Below are 16936 nucleotides of genomic sequence, written 5' to 3'. Positions count from 1 at the left end.
GGGCAGATAGAAAGAACACAATACAATACAAAACTTGTGCAACATTACAATATTATTTGTATTGTATTGCTGTTGTTGTTGTCTATTTAATTTGTCTATTAAGATTTGTTTTGTGTGTGTGTTTGTGTTGTATCTATTTGAATTGTTGTTTAGTGTTAAATGTTGAAAATTAGTTCACAAAACAATCTTAATTTACCCAACAGACCTTTTAAATGTGGGTGTCTATTTTTTTTATAAATTTTCTTAAAATGTTTCGTTCGAAAAAAAAAGACACAAACACTCACACTCACACAAGAGAGAAAAAAAAAACAGAAAATAAAATAAATAAGAAATCGAATAATAACCGTGGGATGATTAATGCAATGTGGAAGACAAGGCAACATGTAAATTTCAAAATAAAGTGGGTTGTCACCAAAGTTGTTTTTTTTCTTGTACCCCACTAATGAATTAACAATATGTGTATAAACATTAAATTTAGTTATTAAATAGCAGTAGGTAAAATTTAAAAAAATGTAAACAGATCTATATTTTAATAAAACAAACTTTAATGATTGCTTTTTATTTCTTTTCTCTATTTACAGTCATTCTATTGACTACGGCTCAGTCATTGTCTGCAGTACAAAAGTTTCGTGTGACGCCACATGATTTACAAATTCTAGAGGGTACCGACACATTACTGCGCTGTGAAGTGGCCAATCGTGCCGGCCAAGTTCAATGGACTAAAGATGGTTTTGCCTTGGGTTTCTCAGCGGTTATACATGGTTTTCCACGTTATTCGGTTTTGGTGGACGCTGTAAATGGTGTATATAATTTGCAAATCAAAAATGCTTCCCTAGAAGATGATGCCGAATATCAGTGTCAAGTTGGTCCAGCTGCTGGCAATCCTGCCATTAGAGCCAATGCCAAATTGAGTATAGTAGCCGCACCCAGTTCGATAGCCATTGATGGTTATGCCCCAAATGCCAAAGTTGAAGTGGTGGAAAGACAGAATCTTACACTCAAGTGTATAGCCGAGAATGCCAATCCAGCAGCGAATCTAATATGGAATAGTAATAATGTACCTTTAATGGGTGGTAAGTTTCTAGTTTTAAGAACGCTTTAAGTGTTTGAAGAAGATTTTAAATTAATGATGTTTTATAGTTAAACCTCATGTTGAGATAACTGAAAGTGCCGCTAAGCGTTACACTACCATATCCACAATAACCCTACAGCCTCGAGCTGATGATGATTTTAAAGATTTTGCCTGTGAGGCAAAACACAAAGCTTTGCCACCAGATGTTCCCATGCGCTCTTCCATACAATTATCTGTGTTATGTAAGTTAGTTTAAAAGACGTTTATGAATATTTTAAATTGAATGCAATATTTTTAATAGATCCTCCTGGTCCCCCATTCTTTGAGGGTTATACCCAGGGTGAAACCTTAAGAAGAGGACAAAATGTTAAAATCGCTTGTCGTAGTCGTGGAGGAAATCCTCCTGCTCAATTAGTTTGGTATAAAAATGGTGAACCCATTAGTTCTCCCCAAAGGTAAATTAAGAGAGGAAATTTACTGCAAAAGACTTGAGATTTTATAAAATTTTTCTTTACTCTTAGAACATCGGGTCGTTTGTCGGAGAATGTTTATAGTTTTATAGCCGAAGACTCGGATAATGGTGCCAATTTAGTGTGTGAAGCTAAAAATATTTTATCGAATACTGCCTTTAAAGCTGAACTAAATTTGACTGTATTGTGTAAGCATAATGCCGGGAATAGACAAAGGGAATAAATTAATTAATTAATAACTTTTTTTTATTACTAATAAATACAGTTGCTCCCAAAGAAGTTACCATTAGTGGCGCCACCGAGGCCAAAGTGGGAGACATTGTGCAATTGAGTTGTGTAACAGCACCCTCAAATCCACCAGCCCGCATTAGCTGGTCCTTAAATGGACGTCCGCTTAGCAATTCCACTTACAAGACGCAAAAAAGTGTTGAAGGTGGTTGGTTTAGTACTTCCAATGTCTCTATAAATATCGATGCCAACTCGCGTACATTTGTGGCTGTCTGTCATGCTCTCAACGTTGAATTGACGCAAAATGTTGTGGGTTCTCACAGTGTTAATGTTTTGTGTGAGTGTTTCTTACATTAAATAATTGAAAAGTAAAACGAATATTTAATTAATGTCTTGTTTGTTTGTTTGTTTGTGTCTCCCCTTTTATTGTGTTATTCCATTATGTATTGTGCAATATTTAGATCCACCCTCACCACCCTTGTTGACGGGCTATAATGATGGTGATGTCATCACCTCAGGTTCGGTTAAGAAATTACAATGTGCTTCGTCTGGTGGCAATCCTCCACCCTCATTGATTTGGTATAAAAATGATAAGAAATTGAATACCCAAAGCAAAATCCAGGATTCAAAAATCTCCTCCGAATTGACCATTTTGGTGAATTCGTCCGATAATAATGCCATATATAAGTGTGAAATTCAGAGTCCAGCTATTGAAATACCTCTGTTTGCGACCAAAACTTTAAGTGTTCATTGTAAGTACAAATTTCCAGTGGAAAATTTGTTAGCCTCTCTGACATGTTGTTCGTATTGTGTTCTAGTTCCCCCCGAGACTGTGAAAATTTCCGTTGAACCCAAAAATTTAGTGCCTGGCATAAGAGCCAAGTTGATATGTGATTCCAGCTCAAGTAATCCACCAGCTAAGGTGTCTTGGTGGAAGGATGGCATACCCGTGGAAGGTGTTAATCTCTCAACTAAACCCGGCTTATGGGGAGGTTCAGTGTCTACCCTGGAGGTGTATGTAAATATTACTCAAGATTTGGATGGCATCATTTATACATGTCAATCTATAAATGAGGTTTTGCAACGTAGTGTTCATGAGACAGTCAGTTTGGATATATTATGTAAGTGTTAATAGTCCAGGTTTTAGGTGGAACTACAAAGACTTAAACCATATTTTCTCGCAAATCCTAGATCCTCCTAAATTTGATAATCCTCAAATGTCCTCCTACATGGGTGTGGAGGGAGAGCCTTTGCGTATTGAACTCCATGCTAGCGGTAATCCCATGTCAATGTCGTACACCTGGACTAAAGATGGTTTGCCCATAATGAATAATGCCCTTGGTCAGCGTATTATATCCGATGGTTCTACGCTTAATATCAATAAACTCTCACGAAATGATGCCGGTAGTTATATTTGCGAAGCTATGAATTCCCAGGGCACCGCCATTATGGAAATACAAATAGTGGTTGAATGTAAGTTGTGATATTGCAATATAGCAGGGGACTTGTAGGGAATTAATATAATTCTAATTTCTAGATCCACCTTCAATTGAATCGGTAACTGAAAATTCCAGCTTTGCCGAAGGTGAGGAAGCAGTTTTAGCTTGTAATATTTTAGCGCGACCTTTGGCAGCTGAACATGTCACCTGGATTAGAGCTGGCTATGACATGTCGCAAAGAACCAGCATCACTTATGACAATGGCACTTCATACCTACATATCAGCAATGTTCAACGCTCGGATATTGGTAATTTTACCTGTGTAGTGGATAATCAAAGAGGAGCTCCAGCTCAAAGAGATGTTTTATTGGTGGTGCAATGTAAGTTCTTTTATAACTGGAGAATTAAGTGAGTTTTTGGCATTACAATTTACAATTTCTTTATATAGCTGCCCCAGAGTTGGATCATTCACCTGCTTTTACACGTTTTGCTTCGCGTATGGGTGATAGAGGTCGTATTGTTTGTCGCGCTGTAGCAGCACCCCAACCTAGTTTCGTCTGGCGTCGTAATGGCAAAGATTTGAAAATGCGTCGTAATAAATTTAAGACTTTGGATCGCAAACTCAATGCTTTAACATATGAGTCATCGCTAATGATTGAAAATACCTCAGCCGATGATTATGGGCAATATGAATGTGTGGCTCGTAATACCCATGGCCAGGCCAGCTCTACATTGGAATTTTCGAAACCCATGAGACCGGATACACCTTTAGATATACAAGTGAACAATGTTACCGATAATGGCGTAGATTTATCCTGGACTCCTGGTTTTGATGGCGGTTTACCGGTCTACTATCGTTTGAGATTTAAAATATTCAATGAAGATAAATACAAATATGTGGATGCCAAGCCGGGAAGTGTAAATATAACAATTGATGGCTTAAAGGCTGGCAGTACGTATGTGTTTTCTGTAATGGCTGCCAATGAAGCGGGTGGCAGTAAATTTTTACCCGATATTAAACTAACATTAACGAAAGGTATGTAAAAAGGAGAAAAGAAGAAACTTGAAATTTTCAAATTTATCTCAATTTCTTTTATTTGCTACAGGATCCCAACCTTATTCAGCGGAACTAAATGAAAAGGATGAAATGCCCAATATGATGATAATTGGCATAACATCGGCTGCCATGGGCTTGTTGATCTTAAATGCTGCCCTGGTGGCCTGGTTTGTAATACGACGACAGAATAAGAATTCAACAGAAACAGAAGCACCCAACGATGATGCCTATTCCAAAGAAGATAACCAATCTGTTTATAAGGTAAGTTAAACTAAAACTCTTTATTAATAACTGTTGCTAATAATAACTAATTGATTAATTCCTTAGTAAATAAGTTTAAATGTATGTTGTCTAACACTGGCTAACTTTTTCTAACCTTTAACTGTGTTTCTGATTAAATTCTTTTCACAGTTGCCAATTTCTGCTTTGCAGGCTGATGTCCAAAAACAAGCTACCTCCACTTATTTGGTGGAAAATGTCGATATCATACAATCAACTGCCTATCCGCCAAAGTATCAAGAGAGTTCCATGTGCAGTCCGCCTTATATGTGTAATCCAGATTTTACACGTACTCTGCCCAATCCCAAACGTCACAGCAACCGCAGTGGCATGCCAGAGCCCTCACGTTCCAAAGATGATCACATGCTTATGTCCAATGGCATGTACATACCCTCGCCGTCGCCTGCCTCTTCGCTGGTCATCAAGGGCAGTTATATTTCTTCACCATCACCGGCTCCGCCACCAGATGGATCGTATTTTAATATGAGTGACAAGTACATCTCGTATCCACCTGTGGTGAGTATACGCGTTTAGCATGCCAAATTGTAAATATTTTGTATAAATACTAAAGCGTGGCTAATTTAGGCCTACTGAAGCTGATTAAACCTGCAGCCGCAGTAGAGTCATTCATTGCTAATGGCCCGCAACTCTCAATACCATTAAGGAATCTCTTAGAGCTTCTCTCGATTACTAGACTGACTGATGAATGTTAAAAAAAACACACACAACTTTAACTCCAAAAGCAACAAAAAAACGAAACGAAAAACAATTCAAATCTTAAATAAATTTAAAAATATATAAATAACGACAAAGCAAATCAAAAAATCAAAACACAAAAACAACAAAAGAATCGAATCAATTATAAATGTACAAACGATACGAATTAAATTCAACAGAGCGGGAACAGACGGACCCGTGTTTGAAACCCGTTCTACATATATATACAAAACAACAACACAAACAACTAAAAACAAAAAGAAACAAATTCAAAAAGTTTGTGCTTAAGGCTGTGATAATAAAGAAGAAGAAAAATTCTTGCTTAAATGTTTTCTGGAGACTAGAACGAACGAACTAACATACCTGCTGCATGGTTGAAACTTGAGGAACAAGTGCCGTTGGCACGCAAACTAAAAAGGCGTCATCAGCAGCACTTTACCTTAAAACTTACAAAACACATTCACACAAACTCTATTCTATATCAAGCGAATGTTTTTCAAGCAATCATACGATTTGATGATACAGATGGTACTTCCAATAGATGAATGGTTGAAAGTTACAAACATACAACAAAAGTGATCATCAGTCTTTTGCTGTTCTACCCAACAATCACTCATCAATCATGCTCGTTTGGTGTCTTGCTTGTCCTCTTACATTTAAGCAGGTTTCTTTTTCAAAAAGTAGTTTTATATTTTACAAAAAAATTAAAAAAAAAAAAAATTATTAAAATAAACAAAAAAAAAACCTAAACCATAAGATAAAATTATAAGCATCTAAGCGTCTAAGAACAAAATTAAAGTAGTTTTAAACACATTTTAGTACTAAACGAAAAAAAGTTAAAACAAGTATCTTCATTTTTAGCATTTTATTATAATTAACTCTTGAAAAATTATTCTTACTCTTATAAAATCTATAAATATGAAAAATCATAAACATATACACATACATATAAACCGGTCCATACACATACATGCTTACATTCAAGTACTGAAACACTGTTACAATCCCTGCAGTTCGGAGAAACTATGCTTAATATGTTATTATGATTTCAAAAGGACAATTGAATCTTTTTCAGGTGGATCGTATTTTTCTTAACTTAACATGTTACCTATTTATGGACTAGATAATTGACTCCTTGTAAAACTGCTGGGATTCTCACAATCCCTCACTCATTCCCTCTCTCTCTCTCTTTCGTACATACAGATGACAACAAACATACATACATATATTTCATTTCCTTTCAACAGAATTCAAATTTAGATTTTTCTTCTTCCGGTTTAAAACTTTTCGACACTTTTTACACAAGAAAAAAACATTATATATTAAATTAGTAAAAAAATTAAACAAAAAAGACGAGTGAAGAAGAAAAACACAAACAAATATTGTTACAAAAAAAAGTATTTCAGTAAAACAGAAAAATATATAAAAATGAATATTCAGAGAAATAAGCAACGCAAAAAAAACAACAAAAGTTTAGTATAATTATATTTACAAAGAATTTTACAGAAAATAAAAGAAAACAAAACAAAAAGAAAAATAATGTAACAAAATTTTAATTATTTTTAAATGAAACGAACTGAAATGAAAGCATATTTATTCCAAATATCCCTCCAACCCCTAATAACTTCAATTCAACAATTTTTTTTTATTTGTCTACTTCTGCTTTTTGTAATTTAAAATAAATTATTTCTTTTTTTTAGTTTTTAGTTAATGAAAAAAGCAAAAAACAAAAACAACCAACAAGTCGTAAAATACATAAAATGAAAAATATTATTCTAAATAAATACATTTAGAAATAAAAAAAATATTTTGTTTGTTATTTTTTATAAAACAATTAAAAAAACTCATCTCATACGTCATTAAGTAAATAAGTGCTTAAAATAAGCAGATTTTTATTTTAGTTTAATTATTTTTAGTTTGTAAACAGTAACAACTATAAGTTCATTAATTTATAATAATAATTATTATTATTTTTGCTTTTGATTGTAAGTAAAATAACTTTTATTAACATTAAGTTGATTACAATAAACTTTTCGTTTTGCCCACAATTATTGAAATGACAATAAATTTGATCAGTCGTACAAGCTCCTAGCAGCATAACATAACATAACAACCCACCTCCCCCCAAACTTCATATTCCAACCTCTCTCCTCCTCACCGCTTTCCTTAAATTAAAGAAGAAAAAAAATCCAATATAAATATTGTCTTGTCAAGTGTTTCATTAATTATGGCCGTCAGTGTAAATTAAATTTAATTATAATTGTACAGTTTATATACATAAATGCATTCATACGAGTTTAAGTATAAAAGAAAAATATTTCCAATTTTTTTTTTAATAAAAAAAATTTTAAAAACACATTAAAGAAATTATAAAAATAAAAAAAGAAAGTTTTTGTTTCATTTTCTGACATCTTTTCGGCATTATGTGAGTAAGTAAGTATGCTTGTGTTAAAACATCATTAATTATTTTCAGCTGCAACTGCAACAGTTTATAAAGAATAAAGAAAATATAAAATTACATTACTTAATTAGTAATTAATGTTAATCAGTTTTCTTGGGGGTCATTTTCCAAATTAGTGGCGGCAAATTCAATTTCAATCGTTGTGGCCCTGAGCTTTAACGGTTTTAAAAGAAACTTAATTAAATGGTCATTAATGGCAAGTGGTTGATTATATGGCTGCTACTTGTCTAAGAAAATTGAAAATTGTGTGTCCCTGTAGAAATTTTTTTTCTATTGTTTTAAACACTTAAAGGCAGTGACCAAAAAATCTATAATTAAAACATAAACATGTAAAATCCTGTTTTCGAAAGGAAGTTTAATCGCTGCATCTTTCTTCTAGCATTCGCAAATTTGTTTTATTTGTTTAAAAGAAGAATTGCAACTTGTATCTGGAAGAAGTCGTCAACTCCTGCAGATCTTAAAAAATAAGCATGGTAAAGTTACATTCACATCTATCAAATATTTGACGAAAAATTCGTAATCACTATTTTTTGTATATGATTTTTTGATCAAAACATGATGTTTGTTCAAAATTAATCTAAATATATGAAAACATATGCATACAACGTTGCGATATCCTAGGCGAGGATCACGTAATCCACACGTGCATTATATGGGAAAACATGATCCACAAAATGGTCCATAAACAGGGTCCATACATGCATTACATAAAACTGTGATAGTGGCCTATTAGGCCACTATCACTGAATATATTATCTTCCGATGCATAGAAACTCAGCTTCCTGGACGTAATACCTACGAATTTTCTAATCAATATTCGGCGACAGCCTGACAAGGGCAAAGAAAGTGCTCCAGAGTTTCACTGTCCTCTCTATATGATCTACATTTGTCTAATATCAAATCAAGGGCCATAAACTAAATATCTAGATGTTTAACCTCTTTACCGGTTATCCCTACTAATCTCCCTGCTGCTACAACAACAACAACAACTAGTCTCCCTTGGTCCGTAGATAAATTACGTAGGTTGCACGCTAGTTAGCGATTTCGCTCGGAGCCATTGTGGAACATTGTGATACCCTTTGAATTGCCATTCCCTTATGTTGAGAGTTTGTACATAAAGGAGAATGGTTTCCCTCTCCTTGCGGTCCCCGTGAAAACCAGCCGGTATTTCTAATAACACTCATCATGTTTACTAGTAACGCATTTCTGAGACAATCCAGATCATGGAAAAGAGCTCTCTGAGATAGTCCAGATCATGGAAAAGAGCTCTATGAAGATAGTGTAGTCTGTGCTCTTGTAAGCCTGGGCGGTAGATATAACCTGGGTAGCGCATACGTTCCGATATATGTCTAATCACACAGTGCCCAGTAATATTACCTGTGAGAAGCCCAATTGAATTCTTACTAAGGGACAAGAGAGTCCTAGTCCTATTCGTTGTCAGAGTGTGCCAGAGCAGTCTCGAAATTCTACAAGTGGTGATATTTGATCACCTGAGTTCCGTCTCACTCAAAGCCCAGTCATGTATAAATTTTGATAGGGTCACCAGGGGAGTGTGAATATCCCTTTGCTCATGGATTAAGCCTAGGGACGATCCTTTGGTTGCGCATTCTTCAGATACTTCATTTCCCCGGATAACCTCATGTCCTGGAACCAATGATTTAGTTTCCGGATTTTTTCTCGCGGCTGTTCAGGCATCTCTGCCTGAAAGACAGTGCAGGTGTTAGGTAATCGAAGAGACAACAGAATATTCAGTTTTACGGCGAAGATTCCTGAGCCAGTGCAATTCTGTCTTTGAACCATCTGTGTAGATTGAGATCAGGTCATTCCCTAAGACAGTGTACGTGACCCAATCATCCCTTATTGATATTCTGGTCTTGAATGATCTATTAAAATTCCCCATGATTAGCCTGCCTATCTTTTGTAGGATGGTGTCATGGTCAATGTGGTCATGCATCAGTCCGTTCGACTGCTTAAGTCTTAGAGCAGATTTAGCAGAAATGAAGTTGATGTATATCAAGGGGAGTTATATTTAGCTCATACAGCCAGTGATTGCAAGACATGCTAATCTTTGTACCTTGTTTATAATAGAGAGGTGAGTCTTGGTATCCACCAAACAAGAGCTCCGTAGTTCAAAATAGGTTTTATGACCGCGGTGTACATCTAGTATACAATGTATGGTTTAAGACCCCATCTTTTCCCAAAGGTTTTCTTACATATATAGAGGGCACTATGGGCCTATCGACTCTCAGCTTTACGTTTCCACGTGAGCTTAGAGTCCATTCTAGTCTTCTAATTAAAAATCGTAAGAAGATATTACTGTTTTCATAATTTAATGTAGAGAGCAGATCATCCTCGAAATATGTTCATTAAATAGACTCCCTACGGGTACCCTTAGAAGCTCAAGTCGTAGAAGTACGGTGCCTCTTAACCAAATTCGGGGTCTTTGGTACTACTAATGTAGAAGACTGATCTCATTAAGACTAAATACTTTACGAAGACTATTATGGTGGGACGATTTTGACCTTCACAGCTCGTTTCGAAGACGTGAGCGATTTGGTTATTGTACCAATAGCATTCTACAATATGTCGCAAATTCGTTGCATTTTCCTGGAGGCATAATCCACTGATGAGATTGTAGATTCTTTACTACATCCTATCGATGTTTTCTAAGATCTTGCTTTAAACATTTCTATCTTACACAGATTTTCATGCGATTTTCTCGTACCGTATCTCACTTTCTTTTCTACCAATGTCTCTTCTCTTATCGCCGAATTATATTAAAAAGTGTTTAAACGATATTCTCGGAGGACATACAAACATACATATATGTATATACATAGGGACTAGGTGACACCATAGGCCGATTTTAACCATTTTTAATGATATTTATCAAAATATGTAGTTATCGATTTTATTTAAAGATTTTGTATATATTTTATATTCTATTCAGTTCATCGAATATCAGTAACACAAGTACGTAAATTTAATACATATCTGCATTTTAATACATTTTCCATATATATATATATGTAAATACAGATGTATGTATGTACATGCTTTAAGAATAAATGGATGTTCACAATGAATTTTTCTGCAACACATATAATGTATTGATTCTTTTCAAGGCATGCATAAATAAATGACTTCTTTTTTTAATCAGACTTTGTATATAAATTTTATATGAAAAAAACTGTCTAATCAGAATATTTCATTTCATAAAATGTGGGCTTTTTATGCATGTTTTATTACTCGTGGTGCACAAACTTATAAACGCAAGTGAACAAGCTTCAATTTAGGACTTCAACATCAAACACACCTCAGTAAATCCTTGATTTTATTAAACAGATTTTTACCTACAACTACTACGGCAGCAACAACAACAACAGCGACGACAAAAAAGAAATACGAGGACAAGATAGAAGTAGGTGTAGCATGTAGTATGATTAGTTGTGGCAGTAGGGGTTGTAGGAGATGTAAGATAATTGCAATTTTTGCCTCTAAATAAAGTAAATAATACTTGTACTCAAACTCAAATTCAACAGCATAGAAAATCACAAATCCCAACACATGGTGTCCTTGTCAAAGATAAAGAAGGAATAAAAACAAAATATTTTGTATAAAACATCATGTGAGTTGTTGTTTATAAAGGATGAACGAATACAAAATGAGAAAGAAAAAAAATTATAATAAGAAAATAAATAAATACACACATAAATACATGTGTAGATACATACAAACATATGTATGTATGTATTTCTGTATGTAGATTGTGATTAAAGCTGAATGTTGCAAATTGGACAAAACGACAGCGACCGTATAATGATTGCGTATGCATAAGTGAGGAGTGTATGTTTTATTAAAAAATAAAAACAAAAACAAAAAGATTAAGAAGAAAAACCAAATCATATTTACATACACATACATACATACATACACATAAAATAAGTGCAACTCCAAGGAATTCATTAAGGTGGCGCAATGACAAAAGCTGTGAATTTTTTATGTGGCAAATTTGATTTAACAGATTCAACAGAGGCGTCCATGGAAAGTCATATGAAGTAGTTATAGTCTTGGTTGTAATTACCCTTTAAGTTTCAATGTAGAATTTTCATCTATTTTCTCATGCATCATACTAGTTTATTCCAATGTAGCAAGTATAACTAATTGTCTATTTTAGTTTTCTTCAAAAATTGCACATCTAATTAGAGGGATTATGTGAATCCTGTGATTGTGTTGCAATTTGGATGCAGCATAGAGGGAGATGTAATTGTGAACATTTGTTTTAAATCTTCTCACATCGAAATTGGCAGAGAATACTTCTACAGCAATTTTGTTCCACTTATGAACAGTGCGGCTGAAGAATGAATACTCGCTGTAATGTATTATGGGGTTCATTGGCCAATCGATGGATCGGAAATAGATGTGTTCTTGATGAAAAACGTGTGTTACGTAAAAATATATTGGTATCGGGAACAAGCTCTTCAGAGGAAATCATTCTATTGAAATGTTGGTGGAAGAGTGTAATACACCGCTTTTTGTGACGGTGCTCCAGTAAATCTATAGAGTTGTCACCGATAAGTACATACTTTCGCCGTATCCTGTAATCGGTCAAGTAGCTCAAAAATAAACTTTGAAGCCCTTCTCATATATGAGAGTTGTATTTAATTTTCGCTGGGATTGTAAGTGATGTAAATAGTAAAGAGATTTGATAGAGTGCACTATGTCTTACAAAAGTTTCCGATACCTCAATAAAACAACATTATCTGTCATGCGCTTATGTATTAAACAACAAAAGTCTGTATACAGTCTAGTATAATTAATGTCGAAGTGCTTTATGTGAACACCTGCCGTGTTGGCCTATTTCACGGTGGTCTTTTCCAACCTCTGGGTGAGCTTTTGTAACGACTTACCACCACCCCATTGTACTTCTTATACACAGATGGCAATGTCCAGTATACATGCACTTTGGTCAAGTACTTGAGCTATCTAATCTCTGACCATTGCCGGTTGCTTAACTTTCGCGATGCAAAAACATCACTTCCGATTACAACCGCGCAGATGAAGAGAGTAACCGAGAAGTAACCGGTAGACCGAAGTACGAATCCATCAAATAAGCCGAGACTTTGTTCTTACTCATAGAGACATACTGTGGTAATTCTGGTATGAACATAATTTATACCAGAATTACCACAATGTCTGGTATAGTGCGACTTCTGAGAAAGCTCGAAATAATCCGAGAGAGATTATTACCGACACCAAATGCAATTAGTTTTGCTATTAGTACACCATGCTACACACTATAAACCGCCTTGGAAATCTCTAGAGCTACCACTTCACTTTCGTCAAAATTATGAATAGAATGACACCATTTCTCCGAAGGAAGGCTCCCGAAGAGCGACTTCTACGAAATCCAAACTGGCGGCCATTAAGTAAATTTTTGGTCTCAAAATATTTGACAAGATGGAAGTTTACCATACTTTCCATAACTTTGTGCAGAACAATTTGCTATTGGGCGATTATAAGCTTAAGGCTTAAGCCTTCCCATGCGCCGCTTATCTTAGTGATGCATTCGCTGAGGAAGTCCTTTGAGAACTCGTCCATACATTTGCTCATCCTGTATCCCCGATGTATCTCATCGGAGTCAAAACGAGGTGCTGTGTTGTCTTCACTGGCTAGGAGGTGTTCCATAACCAACTCAGTCAGTTTAGATTCCACGGCACTCCATTCTGTTACTACAGGGTTCATGACCCCATCTTTGTCATTCACCAGTGCCATCAGGAGGTGATCCTTCACCTCTTCGTTGAATGGTCTCCTGGCTGATATGACTGCGGGTGCAGCAGGCCTTGGAGTGGTTTTGCTATCTGCAACCTTCCTCCTCTTGGAAGGTTCACCTGTCTCTGTCTGAGATCGGTTCCGCTTAGACCTTTCGTCTGCAGCTGCTTTGGAATTGTTGGGTACGGTATCCATAAACTTTCGGTACTCGTCTAACACAACTTCGTACTTGACTTCGTACAATAGGCTCAGTGAATGTTTGTATTAAACTTATTACGAAAGACCAAAGGAACCTAAGTACTTTGGCACATGAAGACCTTGCTTTTGTGCGCATAATGTCAGTTTAGGCTAATGTCAGTTTGATTACAGGTTACCCCAAAAATTAATTCCTACAAGTCATGGCTATGCCGCCACTGTTTTGTGTATTTAAAAAAAACGTACTTTCACACTTTACTGTCAGTTGCAAACACAAAGATTAAATGCTCCTGTTGGGAGCTGTTCAGCGGCATCGACATTGTATTTAAATAAAAAGAAAAATAAAAAAAAACAACAAAATGATGTGTGTATTTAAAATACAATAAAATCTGTGTGTACAGTAGAGTGTCCCGATATAGAGACTTCAACGAATCTTTTTGGCAAATTACAACAACTTTGGATAAGTTATATATGTTTCAAAATGGATTATTAAAAGTATGAAACTTTGGCACAAATTATTATTTATTAAATGTATTCATGGTTTTTTAATTAAAAGGCGGAACTTTTCGAAATTTTTCAATAAAATGTGATAAAATCTGAATGTTCGATTACTGGCGAAGAACCAAAAATCGAATCGTATCATTTGAAAATATGATATTTTAAAAATTAGAGTCACCTACCGTACACTCTAGATTACAATTTGCAACATAACATATATACATTTGTATGTGCATATCTGTCAGTGCGTTATTATTCCTCTTCCTTCAAAAATCATATAGTATATGTTTTTTTAACTGCTGTGATTACTTTAGGTTGTCTCAAGCAGCATGTTTTCTTCTTAATTTTTATGTATGAGTAAAAACATGAATTTTCTGCTCGTAGGAATATATGTACATATTTGTTTTTGTAAACGTGGCAGATATGCAAATTAAGTTGAAGATGAAGTTGGTACATACCACATGGTACATTTGATAAAATTCCTGGTTTACGATCCAAACAATCAATAGGTTCTAGTTGATAATACATATATTTATGAGACCTCATTCTGGAATTATTGAAAATATATCATTCATAGTATGTCTTATGCCTGCATTGCAGCATGACAGAGATGAATAAATATAAATTGCAAATGATACTACTATATAAGAAAAAGGGTTAAAACAGTCTGGCTTTTTATGTTGAATTCCATACAGTCATCATAGAAAATTAATTTCCTAGCGTTTATTACAATTGTTAAGTGAGATTCTTCCTGCGAGGGTGGTCACATTATCTCAGTGCAGAAGCTCAAACATTCTAAGGATGTGAACTATGAACAAGCCCTCAATATTAAGAGCGGCAGTAATATATTACTTTTTTCTACTACTTTACTTATATCCTGTCTTAGTAGCGCCAGTGGCTGCTAATATACATAGATGGGACTTTAACAGGACGAGAGGGGAACTCCACAAAATAGATCTTTTCACACAAAATAATCAGCAATGCTTTTGGTATATAGAGTTATAATTGAGAGTCTCGTCATCTCAATATGGACTTCCAGCGTTCTTTTACAAGCTTTGATCCGAAATACTCACCGATCGGATTCCAAAGTAACTTGTTTTCAGTATAGATAATAATACCCATATTACATATTTGATGGTACCATTCTATTGACCTTTTAATCGCTGATATATCTCCGTACATACTCGTTGATTTTAAATTAAATTTGAATTCAAAATAGCTCAATTAAGATGACTCCTCTAACTCTATAAGCAGTTATTGGACGATCTGTATAGAGACCGACTTTCATTAAACTCTTGTACTTACACTTTCTTATTAGTCAGACAATGTAAGGAAGAGCTGACAAGTTTGGCACATTTGAGAAACTATTTTCGGGGGCTCGTCAGCAATGCAGGCAGGTGGATATATCCCGAAAAAGGCGGGATATATCGAGCTTATTGGCAGTAATAACTTGACACTGGGTGCTAAGCCGACATGGAGGTCATTTTGGGCTCCTCTTCAATGAATACTATTGCACTTGCAAATACAGGGAAAAGGAAAGGCCTTCCACCGTCAAGAGGAACAGATTCTTTTGCAATTACTTCATATCAAACTTTAGTTGGAGCTAATGACTTCCTGAGATTTCTCACGGCTATAGGCTGGATCTAATGCTACTACAACTGTCGAAGGCAGTGGTCCTGTGAACTACCACGTTAACCAAGCAAGTCGTTATTCTCATAGGTATTTTAGGTTATATATAATGTCAAAACCCTTTGTGGTTCCTCATTTCGCACTATCCAATGGAACAAGTTCCCCTTTTTCCAGAGTTAATACTAAGACCCTAATCAAAGTTCACTAAGATGTAGATCATTAGAACTAAATTCAGTCTTCTTTTAAGATCGAAACATTATTATCATCAATTATTCTGGAATAAATTAACTATTAGTGTTCTAAGTCTAATATGTATATTGAACGTTTATAAACGGGATTAATTAAGTACCAGTGTTACTTTTGTCAGCTTCAAATGTGTGATGAGTTGTGTTTTGGCTCTTCTTGTGTTGATTTGATCGAGTTTTATATACCCTCTCCTTAAGCCGCAGCATCTCCTATTTTGGTACAAGTTTATACTACATGTGTTTAATACGTATATTCGTGGGAATTAATTATGCGATGCCTGATGATTCCCATGCCAAATACAAACTCGTATGCATATATACATACATACATACATACAACCAACCATTTAAATGTATACACATACACACTCACTTAGGCGCACATCTGTAGAGATGACAGAAATGTTTGTAGAACAGTTGATTGTGTGACAGTTGCACTTGTTTTGCTGCTTGTTTGTTTGTTTGCAATAAAAATTCACAGTGTAGCCAGTGAGGCAGGCAGTCAGTCAGCCAGCCAGCCAGTGAGCCACCACATTTGGGGCTTCATTTCGTTCGCTCGTTCATTCATTCCTACAACGGAAAGAGTGCGTGAGTGTATGTGTGTTGAACACATGAATGATGGGTTATTCGTTTGGGAGTCAGTTAGCATTTGTATCTGATGGATGTGCGGCTCAATTGCTGCTAGTACAACGAACAGTAGTTGCAGTAGTTGTAATAAAATTCGTCTTTTTGACACTTTACAACAAATTACAACAATTTGACATTTATGCTTTTACTTAAATACACACTTGTCTATCTTTATATAAATTTTATATTTTTATGTTTTTTTTACTATTTAAGTTCTGAGAGTACATTTTAATAATATTCTTTTATT

The 16936-nt window shown here is 35.0% G+C and overlaps 1 protein-coding gene across 3 annotated transcripts in view; it reads left to right on the top strand.

Moving 5' to 3' along the window:
* Nucleotides 1–6054, top strand: part of LOC119615242 (nephrin) — a 46663-nt gene extending 40609 nt beyond the window's left edge. The window contains exons 2-14 of one of the 3 annotated variants that reach the window (XM_037971327.1): nt 582–1073; nt 1141–1314; nt 1374–1527; nt 1594–1730; nt 1808–2107; nt 2232–2522; nt 2589–2891; nt 2962–3243; nt 3308–3589; nt 3658–4245; nt 4316–4527; nt 4678–5061; nt 5131–6054. In XM_037971327.1, the coding sequence (XP_037827255.1) occupies nt 582–1073; nt 1141–1314; nt 1374–1527; nt 1594–1730; nt 1808–2107; nt 2232–2522; nt 2589–2891; nt 2962–3243; nt 3308–3589; nt 3658–4245; nt 4316–4527; nt 4678–5061; nt 5131–5139 (3608 nt within the window). In that variant the 3' untranslated portion in view covers nt 5140–6054. The other 2 variants (XM_037971335.1, XM_037971320.1) reach the window with 2 other exon arrangements.
* The last annotated feature ends 10882 nt before the right edge of the window (nt 6055–16936 follow it).

This window comes from Lucilia sericata, unplaced genomic scaffold (genome assembly GCF_015586225.1).
Source record: "Lucilia sericata isolate MDLA Ls3-8-SP2 unplaced genomic scaffold, ASM1558622v1 Contig000046F_arrow, whole genome shotgun sequence".
Classification (NCBI taxonomy): domain Eukaryota; kingdom Metazoa; phylum Arthropoda; class Insecta; order Diptera; family Calliphoridae; genus Lucilia; species Lucilia sericata.
This window is presented reverse-complemented; position numbering and strand designations above follow the sequence as displayed.